Source organism: Zingiber officinale, chromosome 9A (assembly GCF_018446385.1).
Source record: "Zingiber officinale cultivar Zhangliang chromosome 9A, Zo_v1.1, whole genome shotgun sequence".
NCBI classification, from domain to species: domain Eukaryota; kingdom Viridiplantae; phylum Streptophyta; class Magnoliopsida; order Zingiberales; family Zingiberaceae; genus Zingiber; species Zingiber officinale.
Window position 1 is genome coordinate 10,563,655 of NC_056002.1, and position 17,184 is coordinate 10,580,838.

Below are 17,184 nucleotides of genomic sequence, written 5' to 3' on the forward strand. Positions count from 1 at the left end.
ATTTGAACCAAGGTTTTGGTTTGATTGATTGCAAATCTTTGATTCTAACATTGCAATGTGTTGGCCTTGCTTTCTAACTTGTTCATCCATTTTTTCTAACTTTGTCCTTTGCTCCATCACTATTCGATTGCATGTACTACGGCTTGGAACTTCTCCCCATAAATCAGATGGGTTAACACCATCACCAAACATACGTACTCGACCTGGTCTATCTGGTCCAATGATTTGAGCAAATATGTCATTTTGACCAACTTGATCATCCTCGTCTTCAGGAAGTTGATTTTCTAGTTCTTTCATTGCAGCCTTTACCAAAAAAACAAAAGTCATAATTTATACATAGACATGATGAAAACCAATATCTTTGAAAGTAATATAATTGTAGTTTATACTTAACTTACCAATTTTTCCGCCACAATGTTGCTTGAGGGGCTTCCATTAGCATGAGTAAAGCAAGCATAGAATAATTCGACTCGTGATGGAGGGCGTCCCCTTTCTTTTCTTGTAGTTCAGGATTGGAGAACTTGCATTGGTAACTCAGGATCATAATACTTCTTTTTAAGTTCTGACTTCCAATTTCTCCATTTTTTTGATATTGAACGTAGTGTCCAACTTTCTGTTCCAGGAGGAAGGTCATACTTTTCCTACACAGACATTTAGAAAATTTATCCAAATAATAAAAAATTATTTAATAATAAAATTATGCAATAACATTTCAATTACCTTTATAACATCTAACATTTTTTTCTTATTTTCCATGGGCATTTTATGCCAATCTTCCACGTCAATTGGACAAAATTTACCATTTCTTGCCAAAGTACCTAAAAAATCAGCAAATTTATTTCTTCTTGATCCTATAGGGCGTCCCATACCATCACATTGGATCTTAATACGTGGCAGCGTACTAGGTCGACCCCAAATGTCTTTCATAAATGTAGGGCCTCTGATTTTCTTCTTAGCATTAGGAGATTCACTTTCACTATCTACATATAGAAAAAAAGGAGAAATAAATGATTGAATAAATACAGTGAAATAATTTATTACATACTTTGCACAAGTTACCTTGATCAAATTCTTCATGCATAAAATCATTTTCAACAATCTTATTTGAAGCTTGTAACTCAATGTCTTTCTGATTTGAAGCTTCATCTATTTGGTTATTTGATGCACCTTGAATATTTTGACAGTCTGCACAAGTATTGTTTGAACAAAATATAAACAATTTGAGTTTTAAATTATAAACAAGAGCGTTCTGACCTTTTCTGCTAGTTACCACATTCTCAATTTCCCTTGCATGATAGACTTGAATAATGTATATAACATATAAAAGAAAAAGTCAAATCAGAGTTATACAAAAGAAAACAATAGATGGCTGATGTATAAAATAATATGCTACCTCTTTTTTTTGAGTTTCGAGTTGTGTAATTGCCAATCAAAATCTGTGGTTGAGTATTTGTCCCATCTTGAAGTTGAACATAAGATTTTCCAACATTTTTACTTTTAAGGGGCATTCCTATCAAAGACAAGTTATATAAGATAAATAAAGCATGAAATAACCATTATACCAAAGTATATTAAAACTTAATATTTTGAAATAAAACATTCATAAGTTTCATATATTTTTATATCTAATACCTTGTACATCATTGTCTTTCTGATTTGAAGTTTCATCTATTTGGTTATTTGATGCACCTTGAATGTTTTGACAATCTGCACAAATATTGTTTGAATAAAATATAAACAACTTGAGTTTTAAATCATAAACAAGAGTGTTCTAACCTTTTCTGCTAGTTACCACATTCTCAATTTCCCTTGCATGATAGCCTTGAATAATATATATAACATATAAAAGAAAAAGTAAAATAAGAGTTATACAAAAGAAAACAATAGATGGTGATCTTGTGAGACTGCCAATTTCCCTTGCATGATTGCAATGTCTGAAATTGCCAACAATTGCCTATCTTGTGAGAGAAATGAAGTCACCAGTCACTGAGTATGTGTTTGGAGGATGTTAAAGTATGTGTTTTGGAGGGAGAAATTGGAAAAGATTACGTGTTTTGGAGGATGTTACCAGTCACCAGTCACTTTAAAGGATGTTAAAGTATGTGTTTTGGAGGGAGAAATGTGTTTTCTGCTGATTGTTATGTAACTAGTTAAAGATTACGACCACAGATAATGGAGGATAGTGCCATCCTTCACTGAATAGAGCAACATGGACATGAATAAACTCGTCAAGTATACAAGCATGAAATAAAGCATTCCTATCAAAGACAAGTTATATAAGATAAATAAAGCATGAAATAACCATTATACCAAACTATATTAAAACTTAATATTTTGAAATAAAAAAATCACAAGTTTCATATATTTTTATATCTAATACCTTGTACATCATTGTTTTTCTGAATTGAAGTTTCATCTATTTGGTTATTTGATGCACCTTGAATGTTTTGACAATCTGTACAAATATAGTTTGAACAAAATATAAACAACTTGAGTTTTAAATTATAAACAAGAGCGTTCTGACCTTTTCTGCTAGTTACCACATTCTCAATTTCCCTTGCATGATAGACTTGAATAATGTATATAACATATAAAAGAAAAAGTCAAATAAGAGTTATACAAAAGAAAACAATAAATGGCTGATGTATAAAATAATACGCTACCTCTTTTTTTTGAGTTTCGAGCAATCAAAATCTGTGGTTGAGTATTTGTCCCATCTTGAAGTTGAACATAAGATTTTCCAACATTTTTACTTTTAAGGGGCATTCCTATCAAAGACAAGTTATATAAGATAAATAAAGCATGAAATAACCATTATACCAAAGTATATTAAAACTTAATATTTTGAAATAAAAAATTCACAAGTTTCATATATTTTTATATCTAATACCTTGTACATCATTGTCTTTCCGATTTGAAGTTTCATCTATTTGGTTATTTGATGCACCTTGAATGTTTTGACAATCTGCACAAATATTGTTTGAACAAAATATAAACAACTTGAGTTTTAAATCATAAATAAGAGCGTTCTGACCTTTTCTGCTTGTTACCACATTCTCAATTTCCCTTGCATGATAGACTTGAATAATGTATATAACATATAAAAGAAAAAGTCAAATCAGAGTTATACAAAAGAAAACAATATATGACATACAGGATTACTTAGTATGTTAAGTATGCAAGATCAAGAAAACTCAAATAACAACTAGCATACAAGATTACCATGCTTCTCATAATCAAGCATTTACCAAGAACAACAAGCAGCACATTTCCCACCAAGCAAATTTACCAATAAGAAAAATATTACCATGCTTCTCATAATCAAGCATTTACCAGCAAGCAAATTATAGAAGTCCCTACTGGATTTTTATAAAGTCTAACCATATTTCCTGGTAACCCAATGTTGGTATTACAAACTCCATCCATTTGTTGGTTGGTATATTACTTACACTAGCAGATTTGAAAACAATATATTGTTGATTTGAAAACAATAGATTGCAGATTTGAAAATCTTTCTATAGATTTTCGAATCAATAGAAAGAGATGGCATCAAATCCAATCATACAAAAGAAAACAATAGATTGTTGATGTATAAAATAAGATGCTACCTCTTTCTTTTGAGTTTCGAGTTGCGTGATTGTCAATCAAAACCTGTGGTTGAGTATTTTCCCCATCTTGAAGTTTAAAATGAGGTTTTCCAACATTTTTACTTGTAAGAGTCAATCCTATCAAAGGCAAGTTATGTAGGATAAATAGCATGAAATAACCATAATTATAAGTGTAACGACCCACCTTCTACTGCTAGGCTGCAAGGCGGACCGCTACAGTTTCTTTGCTAACTGCAGCTAAATTTCTAATGCGGAAAAACTGGGCTGAATAAAAATTTTACTAAACTATCGTAGTTGCCTCTGTTAACTCCGTGAGAGTGAGATTTCATGTCCCACTACCTTCTAGATATTCATAGCTAGGCTGAGGAGGCAAAATTGGAGCTTTGGATCGGTCCGTTGAACGATCCATTGACCCCCACGCGAACACTGGCTGGATCGGTCTGGGGACCGATCCAGTATAGGCTGGATCGGTCGGCAGACCGATCCAGGAACCTGCAGAATCCTGGGTTCGCTACTGTCCCGTGATGGATCGGTCGGCAGACCGATCCAGGTATGTCTGGATCGGTCGGCTGACCGATCCAGGCACCTGGAATACCTGGGATCGCTACTGGTCGGCTGACCGATCCAGGAGGATACAGTAGCATACTGTATCTCGCTGGATCGGTCGGCTGACCGATCCAGTGGCACAGCTCAGACCCTGATCGGTCTGGAGACCGATCAGAGTCTGATTTCACCCGGAAGTTCTGATTTCAGCACTTTGGCGTGCCAAAACCTCACACAGCAGTTCTAAATCAATTGAAGCTACTTCTAACATGCATTAACAAACATTCCCATAGTGACTACTAACAATCTAACTCGTTCTTTCATAGTTTAGTACGTTCCAAAACTAAAGGTGCATAAAAATGAAAGTATTAAACCATAAACTGTAAAGTGCTAAGGTAAACATGCTAAAGAGTCTAATGTTCATCCTGCTAAGTCCCCTAAGGACCTTTGATTCCAGTTCCACACACACACACCATCTTCGCATTGTCCTCCAGCCTCCTCTGCTAGTCCATTTTCCTTTTACCTGTATCTGCAGTATAAGGAAAATAGTATCTGTAAGCTAAAAAGCTTAGTAAGAAACCATCTACCTCACTAAATCATGCATACGATGCAAATATGCTTTTAAAACATGCTTTTGGAAAACATACTGAATATGCAAGCATGGCATGGCATAGCATCATACAAACATGGCATAGCATAAGCTGAAACATAGAGTTAACATGGAAAATTACACTGAAGCATAATGCTGAGCTAAGCTAAACTCTACTGAAGCTGCAATCAAACTCAACTGGTATAACTGATTTTTGAGTCTTGAAAACTAATACATAGTAAGTGAAAATACTAAACATGCTGCTGTAGGGCCCTGGCAACTGTACTTGCTATGCGCGCATCCCTACTAGACCCGGGGTTGTAAGTTCCGAATTTAGCAGGGTTTACTAGGTTATCTGAACCTAGGGACGACTGTGGGAGTCCAACCCAATGGATATCTAATCCAGTACAGTGCCGCTGCTGAAAGTAAAATACTGATATGCTAGTTAGCTGAATCTAGGTTATCTGAACCTAGAACTAGGTTGTCTGAACCTAGAGGCGACTGTGGGAGCCCACCCATTTGGACATCTAGTCCCGTATAAGCTAGAATAAACTGATTTACTGATCTAAATGCTTCTAATGCATTTATCTACGCTGTTTAAAATGCCTAAGTTGCATTTTATCTGGTCTAGTCATTTTATCGAACACTTGGTGTGCCTAAACCCTCCTTTCCCTTAGGGAAATCACCTCTAGGCACCCAACAGCGTCTATGACCTCCAACTGAAGGAGAATAAACGTGTTCGGCCCATCTAAAGGTGCTAACTAAATCCCTAAATCTGAGAGGAGGGTTAAACACCCTACATGTCAACAAAAATCTGCATATTACTAATCTAATGCATAGAAAGTCCAAACGGAGCTATTATACTGCAGGTGAGGGGTTTCTTACCTCCTATTCGTAATTTCTTACGATTCTATTCGCTAGAACTCCGGTGGAGATGACCTTCTTGACGAACCGCTCACGTCTTTGCGTTCCTCTCGCGGAGAAGAACCTTCTCCGTGTTGGAGTCGTCGCCGGAAGGTGCTCCCTTGAGCCCTTGGGGCTTGGTGTGCCGAGAGAAAAAGGGGAGGAAGAAGGTGTCGGCGTTGAGGGTTTGGAGAGGGAAAAGTTGCGTGAGGTGAGGAGGTGCCGAACCGATTACTAAACCCAAACCCTACTCAAGTTTATATTTATATTAAGTGGTTTAATGAACCCAACTCTAATATAAATATATTTGGTTCTCCTTTCTTTCAGCACAGCCCTGCTGGGTCAACTGGTTATTGGCCTTGTCCACTAAACCATAGGTCTCGGTTCGATTCCCGCCTAGGCCGTTTTACGCTTATATTTATTTTTGCTGCTTCCGCTACTCGGAAAATTCCGGAAAAATATCTAAAAATTCCAGAAAAATCGTAGAATAATTCTAATGCAAGTTTGAGAATTTTCGGGCGTTACAATAAGGAAGAAAGTCCTAACCTCTTTTTGAATTTCGAGCTGCGTGATTGGGAATCATAATTCGAGATTGTGTATTTGCCTTATCTTGATGTTGAAAATGAGGTTTTCCAATAGTTTTACCGTCACAAGTCATTCCTATCAAGAGCAAAAGTTACAATTTATAGATAAAAGAAAGTTAGTTATATATCCATTGATATGATAAATAAAAGGTCCATAGTCAACAGTGAAATAACATATATATATGGCAAATCTACTCTCTTACTATCACTTTATATCATATTAATTAAACATAAAAATTATATATGCTAGACAAAATCTCATCATAAACAGAATCTCATCATATATCAACATCAATTTCAACTCCTGTAGCATCATCCCGAACCCAAACGATTTCTTCATGATCATGGTCGTCTTCAGGATTACAAATACAACTTTGAAGGTATGTATCAACATCTGCAACAGGTTGCATTTTATACTGTCCTCGTGCATCGGTGGTGATAATTACATGCCAATTACAATCAACTGGATCTTCCACATAAAAAACTTGCATGGCTTGGGATGCTAAAATATAAGGCTCGTTATGACGCTTCACATTTGTAAAATTGGCCAACATAAAACCATCCTCGTCTAGTTTTAGTCGTTTGCCTTTGGAGACCCAATCACATTCAAATAAAACAACTCTTCGACCTCCCTCGTAATCTAACTCAATCACATTTTGCAAAATTCCATAATAATCAAGTTCACTTGATATTGGATTCTGATCTCTAATACTTGAATAACTTGAAGTAGTAGCCCGAACAATAACACCACAATTCTGAGTTTTCCTCTTGCGTTCCACTTCTTTTGTATGAAACCTAAATCCGTTGGAAAGGAATTTTTCATATCGTATCCCTATGAAATTCGGACCTCTGGCAAGTGATTTCAGATCATTTGATATTGGATCATCCTGGGAACGGTTTGTATTTTCGATCTATCACAAAAAAAAAATGATAAAATATGTATAAAAATCATAATATATAACTTTAATGACAATTACACCACAAACTTACATGTTTTGCAAACCAAGATGCAAAAGACTCACTATGCATACATTCAATCTGGTGAGGTGGAAGACCAGAATGACTAAGATTCAAAATCCGACGGTGTTCACTGAAATTAAGAATAACGATTTGATAAACATTGATGATTATATATTTAAACTCGATGAAATATATATTAACATACTCTATATAAGATTGTACGTGATGACAGTTGAATAACACATATTGATGTGCCTTCTTTAATGTCTCATCATCAAACTTAGTTGCAATGGCCTTTCCAAGTGCATAACCAGAGGCTGTAAACACGTCCAATGCAAATGTTGAACCGATAGTTGTATCATCATTTCTCATTGATTGATTGAATCTTGTCTCTACATAATCAGCTAAATATAAAGAACAGAATGTCAAACATTCCTCAGCCAAATACCCCTCAGCAATGGATCCTTCTGGTCGACTTCTATTTCGAACATATGACTTCAATGTCCCTAAGTACCTTATATCAAAAATATAAATTTTATATTATTGAGTGAAAATAATAATTTAAATAAAACAATATCAATAAGAGAATTGTTTATTACCTTTCAATTGGATACATCCAACGATAATAAACTGGTCCAGCAAGTTGTACTTCAGTAGCCAAATGTACAGTCAAATGAATCATTATGTTAAAAAATGACGGAGGAAAAATTTTCTCGAGTTGACAAAGAATCACCGCAATGTCTTTCCTCAGACGAACCACATCAGTAGGAGAAATTACTTTACAACATAGCTCTCTGAAATACCTACACAATCTGATCAAAGGATTCCGAACTGATTTAGACAAAGTTTTACGTAGTGCTACCGGCAACAACTGTTGCATCAAAATATGGTTGTCATGACTTTTTAGACCAATTAATTTTGCTGGTTTCAGTTGAACGCATCGTGAAATGTTAGATGCATAACCATCTGGAACTTTAACTTTTTTCAAAACCTTGCAAAATGTACCTTTCTCTTTTTTCCCCATTGAATAACAAGCTGGAGGTAGGTAAACTCTACTCGGTCCCTTCTCAATAGGATGAAGTTCTGATCTTATCCCAATTTCTTGCAAATCAAGACGTGATTTAATATTATCTTTCGTTTTTCCTTCCATATCTAGCAATGTCCCACAAATTGATTCGCACACATTCTTTTCAATATGCATAAGATCAAGATTGTGACGTATCACATTATCTTTCCAATATGGTAAATCGAAGAAAATACTCAGCTTTTTCCAATTGAATGGTAGTTCTGGATTATCATCAACTATTTTTCCAAATTTCAATTTAAAATTTTTTAACTCATTAATCACTGTGTCTCCTGAAAGTATTGGTGGTGGTCTTCCATACTCTTCTGTGCCATCGAAATGTTGAGAATCTTTGCGAAACTCATGATCACTGTTTAAAAAAATTACGGTGACCCATATAGCAATATTTTTTACCATTTTTTAACCACCGTGAATGTGTAAATTTGTGGCACACCGGGCATGCAAATTTACCCTTGGTGCTCCATCCAGATAGGGTTGCATATCCAGGAAAATCACTTATCATCCATAGTAATGCAACATGCAATTTAAAATTCTGTTTTGTTGATGCATCATATGTTTGCACTCCTACTTCCCACAAATCCTTCAAATCTGCAATAAGGGGCTGCAAGTAGATGTCGATGTTATTTCCAGGAGCAGATGGACCAGGTATTAGCAATGATAACATAAAGTATGGTTGTTTCATACACATCCATGGTGGAATATTATAAGGTACTAAAATGACTGGCCACGTACTATGCACCGCACTCATATTTTTAAATGGATTAAATCCATCTGAAGCTAATCCTAGCCTTATGTTTATAGGATCCTTCGCAAATTCTGGGTGGTTATGGTCAAACGTTTTCCAAGCTGGGGAATCAGCTGGGTGTCGCATGTAACTGTCTTTTGTGCGAGATTCAGAATGCCATCTCATATGGACGGCCGTTTTGTAGGACATGAACAAACGTTGTAACCTAGGCTTTATTGGAAAATACCATAAAACCTTACATGCAACTTTCCTCTTGTCACCAGTAGGATCATCTTCAGATGTTTCCCATCTAGGCTCATTGCATGTTTTACAGAGAACTCTTTCCTTGTCCAACCCCCAGTACAAAGTACAATCATTAGGGCAAGCATCGATTTTTTCATAACCAAGTCCTAATTGCTTCATCAATTTCTCTGCTTCATAATATGACTTTGGTAAATCTTTCATGGCATTTGGAAATGCTTCTCTCAACAAATCCAAAAGCATATTAAAGACTTTATTGGTCATTTTCCAAGACATTTTAAGTGAAGCAAGCGAATGATGAATGCAAGTTTTGAGAATTTCTTACATCCGGGATATAACTCCTTTTGTGAATCATCAATTAATTTATAGAATTTCTCGGCCTCCCCAAACGGAATATCTTTATCCTTTTCAAATCCTGCTGTATTGATTGTACTACCATCGTGTTGTTGGACCCCAAAAGCATCATGAACTAGTCCCTCCATGTTATCTACATCATCACGAGACAGAACCGAACTAGATATTGAAGGTGCACTACATGCTATCTCTCCATGAGCAACCCAGTGAGTATAACCTTTAATAAATCCATCAACCGTCAAATGATCATAAGCCTCCTCTCTTGAAACACATATGCCAATCTTACATCTTGCACAAGGACATGCAATTGTTCCATTTATGTTTGCATTAGAAAATGCAAAATCTAGAAAATTCTCAAGTCCTTTTCTGTATTCCTCGGTTTGTCTTGGTAAAAACATCCAACCTTTATCCATCACAATTCCAGTAAAAATATGTACTAAAACTGGTTCAACAAAAAAATAGATTCAGTCAAAAAATCAAAAAACTTAACAACCAATATAGTAACTAAATAATCTATCTGTAAACAACTCAAAAACACTAAATATTTTATATATAAACTGCAAACATGTTATTAAATAGATTCAGTCATTGTGATAAACATGATAAGTCAATAAGATAACATGATTTCAATATCTCAATAGATGTATGTTTATTTTTAATTCTAAAAACATAGAAGAGTCCATTATCCATTCCTACAAGCTAAATTTAATTTTTAAAAATCATGATAGTACAGAATGTTTTTATACTTGTTATTAAAGAGAAAAGTTTCTAGAGCATAATGGATTTGAATGATGAGGAAAAGTCAAACTTGTTGGAATGTGTACCTGAAGATTCTTTGATAGAGTTGAAAGCTTGTCAACTTGTTTCTCGATTACTTGAACCTAGCAGAAAAAACAAGCATCAAGCTCTTTAACAGCTCAACTATGATATTGCATACTTCATAAACTTAATGTTGTAGACTTGGCACTTGCTTAAAAATACTTCCAGTCCCTGTTCTGCAGCACTAACTGGAGGCTGCTGTCCTAATTCAATGTCGGCATCTCTTGATGGCTCTCCTCGAGGGAGTTCGAAAGAATCCTACCAAAATAATTGAATAGTAATACCTCAGTTCATAATATATACATTCTCTAGAGAAAAGAATAAGAGTGAAATATTTCAGAATGTTAGAATTGGCATTCATTTGAAAAATTATCTTCTCAAGCAATTGAGAAAAAACTGACAACTATTTACCAGCTGAGATAGAATAATATACATGTTTGTTTGTGTAGCAATATCCAAATAGAAAAAAGTTCAACCACTAGTAAAAATGAAGTATGTTGTCATCAAACTTATCATATATTTCTGAATGCCTTGACAAAAAAATTGTCTCCATATGAAGAGCAATGCAGTTGGCTAGAATTAGACTATTTTGGATCTTTAAGAACCAGATGCATTTATTTAGTGATGTATGGTAAACATATTGAACAAAAAGATATTTGCCATTGGAATAGTGCAAGCTATTTAAATTGTTGGTGATAGGTTTATATAGAAACAAGAAAAACAAGAATTATATTACTGCTTTTACACAATGTGAAATTGTGAACCATCAGGACACTGTCCAATATTTCCATCAGCAAATTGTGAACCCGACTATTTGGATTCAGCTACATGAATGCTATAAACCATTAAGTACTATGTAAAAATATAACACCGGTAGATTTTAAATCAATTAAATTAATTTTTTGATAGATTGACTATGTTGTATATCTATGTTTCATAATTGACGTGCCCATTCCACAAAGAACCAAAACCTTGATGTAGATTTGAGAGTAGTAACATGCTACAGCATTTCTAGGAAATGGCTGACAATAGCAAATATGTTAAAAAATCAGGATAGAAACTTTCTATGCTTCTTTTCTTGTGGTACCAAAATTTATCCACTATTCTCTCAGGATAGAAACTTCATTCATTAATAGGATGGTGAGTTTAGAAAGAGGACCTCACTATAGCTGTCAAAGTTTTTCATAACTTAATGGCTGACAATGTTATCTAATGAAGAATCATGAATGGTGTGTCAATCAACAAAACAAACAGATTGCAAAAGAATAAATGTTTTACTAACTAATGTCTTCTTATAAGTATCACTAGTCCTTCTCAACTCAATAATACAACAAAAAATAACACAGAAATCAAGTCAACGAAAGTAGAGAAGAGAGGTAGATACTGAAATCAACCTTAATTAAAACTTCCTTCAAACTAAACATATTGAAGCAAGATGTGGTTTCACAGAAATCACAAAAAATCAACAAGAAATCAACCTCTTTACCACAAAAATTCACAGCAAGAAACAAGAAAACCTTCAAAGGAAACAGAGCGCATAAATAGTTAGCTTGCAACCTAGGGCTTCAGATCATGAAAAGAGGAAAGAATAGGACCTTGGCGTCACAAGCAAGAGGGCAGACGGCGCACAGACACTTGCAACCTAGGGCTTCTGATCACAAGACGCTAGAAGAGGAAATAATAAGGGCTCGGTGTTGCAGATGACGGGGTAGATGACAAAGGGGCAAGCGGACGACGAGGCAGGCGGCGCAAAGGATGTCGAGGCAGGCGACAGAATACGGGGCAGGCGCCGCAAAGGATGTCGAGGCAGGAGACAGAATACGGGGCAGGCGGCGCAAAGGATGTCGACGGTTCGGCGAGGATCGGGCAGGGACGATGATCGTCGATGGAAATATTGAAAGAGGGAAGAAAAATTAGGGATCGTCTGAGTGCTTTGTTGAAATAGGGAAGAAAAATATAGGAAACTTGCGGCGCGGCTGAGTGCTTTGTTGGAGGGAGTGAGGAAAAAAATTGGCGCGCAGTAAAACATTACATTACATTTATTAAGTGTCATAATAATATACCTAATTAGATTTTAATTTTATTAATTTTTCATTTGTAATCAATGTCATTATATATATTGATCCTGTCCGAACCAGAAGTCAACAGACGCTGGGCACGTGACGCTCCAAGGCTCGCCGATGTAGGTCTCCAACTAGTGTCGAGATGCTCCGGCTATCCTGCACAGAAGTCGAGCCGGGAAGGGGATTCCCAGCGACGACCCTCCGACGCTCAAGTCAGGTAAATCACGATGAACAAGGTGGCTCCAGAAGTCTCAGAGTACATACCAGAATCCCTTGTCGATGAAACCTGAGGTTCTTTATATAGAGCTGTGAAAGGTTTGGGCACGCGTACCAAGGTGCATAAGTGTCCCCTGTCCTATCCTAGGTATGCGGCTGTCAGAAAGCTTACCTGTCCTTTCCTAGGTACGCGGCTGTGACCCATATCGCTACAGTCAAAGCATGCCCTCGATGGGACAGCAGAATCCCCTGTCACAAGATTTGGAGCATGACACACACGTGAAACCTACAGGTTGTCAGAGAAAGAAATCCTCTGGCCCTTTCCTTTGCTCCAAACTTGTAGTCCGAGCGGAAAGATACCTAAACATCCGACCGGACATCCGCAGTGGTTTACTTGTGCTTTGTGGAGACTAACAAACAGTGGTGCTTTATGACCGTGATCGGTCAAAGGTCAGCTCGGTCCATGACCATTTTAACTGCGTCGGAACCCCGATTTGACAGGTGCCTACCAACTATAAGTGCAACCGGCCGGACCCTCCGGTACTCGATTCCATTGGGACCGGCCATCTATGGCCGTCCGTCCGGTCGGACCACACTCTCCTCTGGGTGGGCGGCTGTTCCGGTGACTTCCACTTGGCGTTGACTTTGCAAGAGAAGGGGGGGCCCGCTCTTACTACCGGATCACTTGCCTTCCCTTCAAGTCTAGTCGAAGGAGGCGCATAGTCCGACTGACTGGACTGTGAGTCTAGCCGAACGGCTCTTCCATGCTAATCTTCTCCGCCCGGTCAGCGGCAGAGGTATCCTTGAATGAATCAATGATGGCTTTCGCCGGATCTCCTTGCGTTCTGCGCCAATCTTCGACATCAATGTCGATCATACCTTCATTAATTGCTCCGAATGATTGACTGCCACGTGGAGCAATGCCATCAGAGTACGGAGGCGGTTGCATGATATTTTGATGTGACCGAAGCAATTCGAAATAAACGGCTAGATGTATGCATTGATTCCCGTGACCTGAATCCGACGGTGGAGGCCGACCGGCCCTCACCCTATAAATTCTTCGTTTCCTTCTCGCCTTCACACGCCTCCGTTACCTCTACTGTTGCTCTCTGCGCTGTGGAGCTCCGGCGATCTTGTTGCTGCCTTCTGACGCTCTCCGGCGCCTTTCCTCGATTCATCTCCCCTCAGTAAGGTTTTAGATCTCTCCTCCTTCCTTTCCGGTATCTAATCCGTATTTCTTCCCCTAGCTCGAGTCTTTGAAATTCCATTCCTTCGTCTTTGGAACTTCCTTTTTGATTTCTTCTGCCCCGATCATGGCCAGTTCTTCTCATCCCGAAGAACAATCCTTAGGCCCATGGTATACTACCATGCGATCTCGTTTGAACAACGGATTTTGATATTTTGGTGACAATTTGAAATCCCGAGGATATCGGTTCGCTTAGTTGGTCCTCGGCCACACAGCCGGTGGTTTCGTGTTTTCATGACCAATTTATCTGCGGTTCCCGTCCATCCTTTTATAGCGACGCAATTATTTTTGCGTCGCTCGGAAGTTTAGTACCAAACACCTTCCGTCTCCTCTGCGTTGTCGTTTTGTTCAAGATTCACAACATTCCCCTCCGACCGGAGGTCTTTATTTCTATTAAGCAAGCCGAGCCGGGCACCTTTATGTTCCAAGCTCGGCCCGGTTTGTCTTCTTCAATAAACTACCCACTTCCAATAAACATTGGAAGGACTATTATTTCTACCTCCGCATGCCCAGTCAGCCAAACTTTCCGACCCAGTGGCAAGTCAGTCTACCTCCCCCTCCCGAACTGAAGAAATTCAAGACCCGACCGGACTATCTTCACGCCGCAAATGTACTAGCCGGTCTACGACTTGACATCAACAAGCTTCTTCACGAGGGAGTGATGTACATTTTTGGGCTGAGTCCTATACGGACCCCACTTCCGACCGGCTTCGGTAAGAACTTTGCTTTGGCACTTGCTTTAATTGCTAACTGATTTCTTTTTCTCTTCATGCAGCTGACATCGTCATGGACTCGGTGATGGCCGGCGTTCTAAAGAGAAAGGCAGCAGCGCTGGAGGCTGTGGCAGCCAAAGAAATGAAGGCGCTGGGTATTCAGCCGGTCGGTTCTCACGAAGGAGAAAGCGGCACCCAGGCTGAATCGGCCGCTCAGGCCTCTCAACAGCATGTGGACAGCGGCGCTACCCCCTCCAGGGAACCAACGGCCCCCGAGGAAGGGTCCGTTCGGGAGGAGGATCAGCCGCTGCAAAAGAGACGCCGAGTGGAGACACCGCTTCGCCGGCTACCTCCGCGGTCCAACCCTCCGACCGGGCCGCCGAGACTGCGAGAAGCCGGTGCCCGAGACCATTTCATCTGACCGGACGCCTTCCGACTGGGACGAGCCAGCTGCTCCGGTCGACACTCCCCCCTGCTCGCCGTTCAGCCCAACGTTCGACCATCCATTCGCGGTCTTCTGCGCCAGCTTCTGGGCCGCACAATACGGGTTACTCTTCATCTTCCGATCAAGAGTGGCGGGGATCCGTGCCCGAGCACACCGTTACTTTGAAAGGGCCCTCGCCGAGATGTGGGCCGCCGCTCGGGCACGCGCATCTTCCCCAGCCACATGCAAGCGGCTACGGGGGTAAGTTCTTCGTTGTTTTTTGTTTTACCTAAAATATTTCCGCTCGGCTTCTAACAACTGCGACTTCTTGTTTCAGAGGTGGGTGGAAGAGATAGCAGTTTCCAACCGTCTGGCTATGGCGGACGAGGAGATAAGGCAACTGCGGGCGGCAGGTGGTCCGAGCGGCTCCCAAGGACCTTCCTACTCCGAGTTGCAAAAAGAGCTGAAGAAAACTCAAACTCTGCTAGCTGCTGAGCAGAAGAAAACAGCTGATCAGGCCCACGCCCTAGCCGAGTCCGAGCGACAGGTCAAGTCGCTTGACACAAAGATAACTCTGGCCACCACCCGGAAGAACACAGCCATCTCCGATCTGGAGAAGAAAAACGTGGAGGCCCGGGGCCTGGAGTTGAAGATAAAGGAGCTGACGGAGCAGCTCGATCGGGAGAAGGCAGGCCGCCTACCGCGGAGAAGATTGAACGTCTGAATGAGGCCCTGACAAGCTCCCAGGCAACCTTCAAGGAATACCAGGATGCCGAGCCGAGCCGAGTCGCCGCTCTCCGACAAAGTTACATCCGATCGCCCGAGTTCTCGGAGAAAATTTGCGAGCGGATGTACTCGGCTTTCGACCTGGCAATTACGGCCACTATGACCTATCTGAAGTCGAAGGGCCTTCTTCCGGAGTCCACCAATATTCCAGTGGAGCTCCTGAGCAACATTCCGAGGGACCTCTCGACTACATCGAGTAATTTTGTAATTTCACGCTCGGCTGAACATGAACCTTTTTGTACTTAGGCCACTCGACCTAAGGTTCTAATTTTAATGAAATGCTTTCCTTTCGTGTACTCTATCTTTTTGGACTGTTCCCTGGCTAACACTTGTACGGTCCGCTCGTCTTCTATCACATCATACCTTGGGCATTCGAGGTGCATTCTTCCAGAATGAAGTGTTTTCCCCAGCTCTTCCGTCCGGCCGAATATCAATCTGGGCTGCTAGCCAGAATCGCTCGCTATAAGCCGATCCGAACCTTTTATACCTCGAGTCCGATCGGAAAATAGCTTCGGTCTGACAATCGGCGGGGAATACGAATAATCGCAGTGTCGACGATATTCCGCTCGGATTATTTATAGACGCCGGCTCGTCTCTTGATTTTTAACGACGGAGCTCGTCGGCGCGGATATTTATAGCCGGTCGGCGCGGCTCTCGATCTTTAACGACGGAGCTCGTCGGCGCGGATATTTATAGCCGGTCGGCGCGGCTCTCGATCTTTAACGACGGAGCTCGTCGGTGTTCCGCTCGGAGGGTTTATAGACGCCGGCTCGTCTCTTGATTTTTAACGACGGTGCTCGTCGGCGCGGATATTTATAGCCGGTCGGCGCGGCTCTCGATCTTTAACGACGGAGCTCGTCGGTATTCCGCTCGGAGGGTTTATAGACGCCGGCGCGTCTCTTGATTTTTAACGACGGAGCTCGTCGGTATTCCGCTCGGAGGGTTTATAGACGCCGGCGCGTCTCTTGATTTTTAACGACGGAGCTCGTCGGTATTCCGCTCGGAGGGTTTATAGACGCCGGCTCGTCTCTTGATTTTTAACGACGGTGCTCGTCGGTATTCCGCTCGGAGGGTTTATAGACGCCGGCTCGTCTCTTGATTTTTAACGACGGTGCTCGTCGGTATTCCGCTCGGAGGGTTTATAGACGCCGGCTCGTCTCTTGATTTTTAACGACGGTGCTCGTCGGTATTCCGCTCGGAGGGTTTATAGACGCCGGCGCGTCTCTTGATTTTTAACGACGGAGCTCGTCGGTATTCCGCTCGGAGGGTTTATAGACGCCGGCTCGTCTCTTGATTTTTAACGACGG

At 40.2% G+C, this 17,184-nt stretch overlaps 1 protein-coding gene across 1 annotated transcript; it reads right to left on the minus strand.

The window, feature by feature from the left end:
- Positions 1-6,505: 6,505 nt before the first annotated feature.
- LOC122019023 lies at positions 6,506-10,864 on the minus strand. Its single transcript, XM_042576534.1, has 8 exons — positions 10,841-10,864; positions 10,592-10,687; positions 10,419-10,491; positions 9,582-10,052; positions 8,679-9,474; positions 7,787-8,620; positions 7,443-7,701; positions 6,506-7,138 (listed from the first exon to the last, which is right to left on the minus strand). Exons 1-8 carry the CDS (start codon positions 10,862-10,864, stop codon positions 6,506-6,508), a joined length of 3,186 nt encoding a protein of 1,061 aa, XP_042432468.1.
- Positions 10,865-17,184: the final 6,320 nt, after the last annotated feature.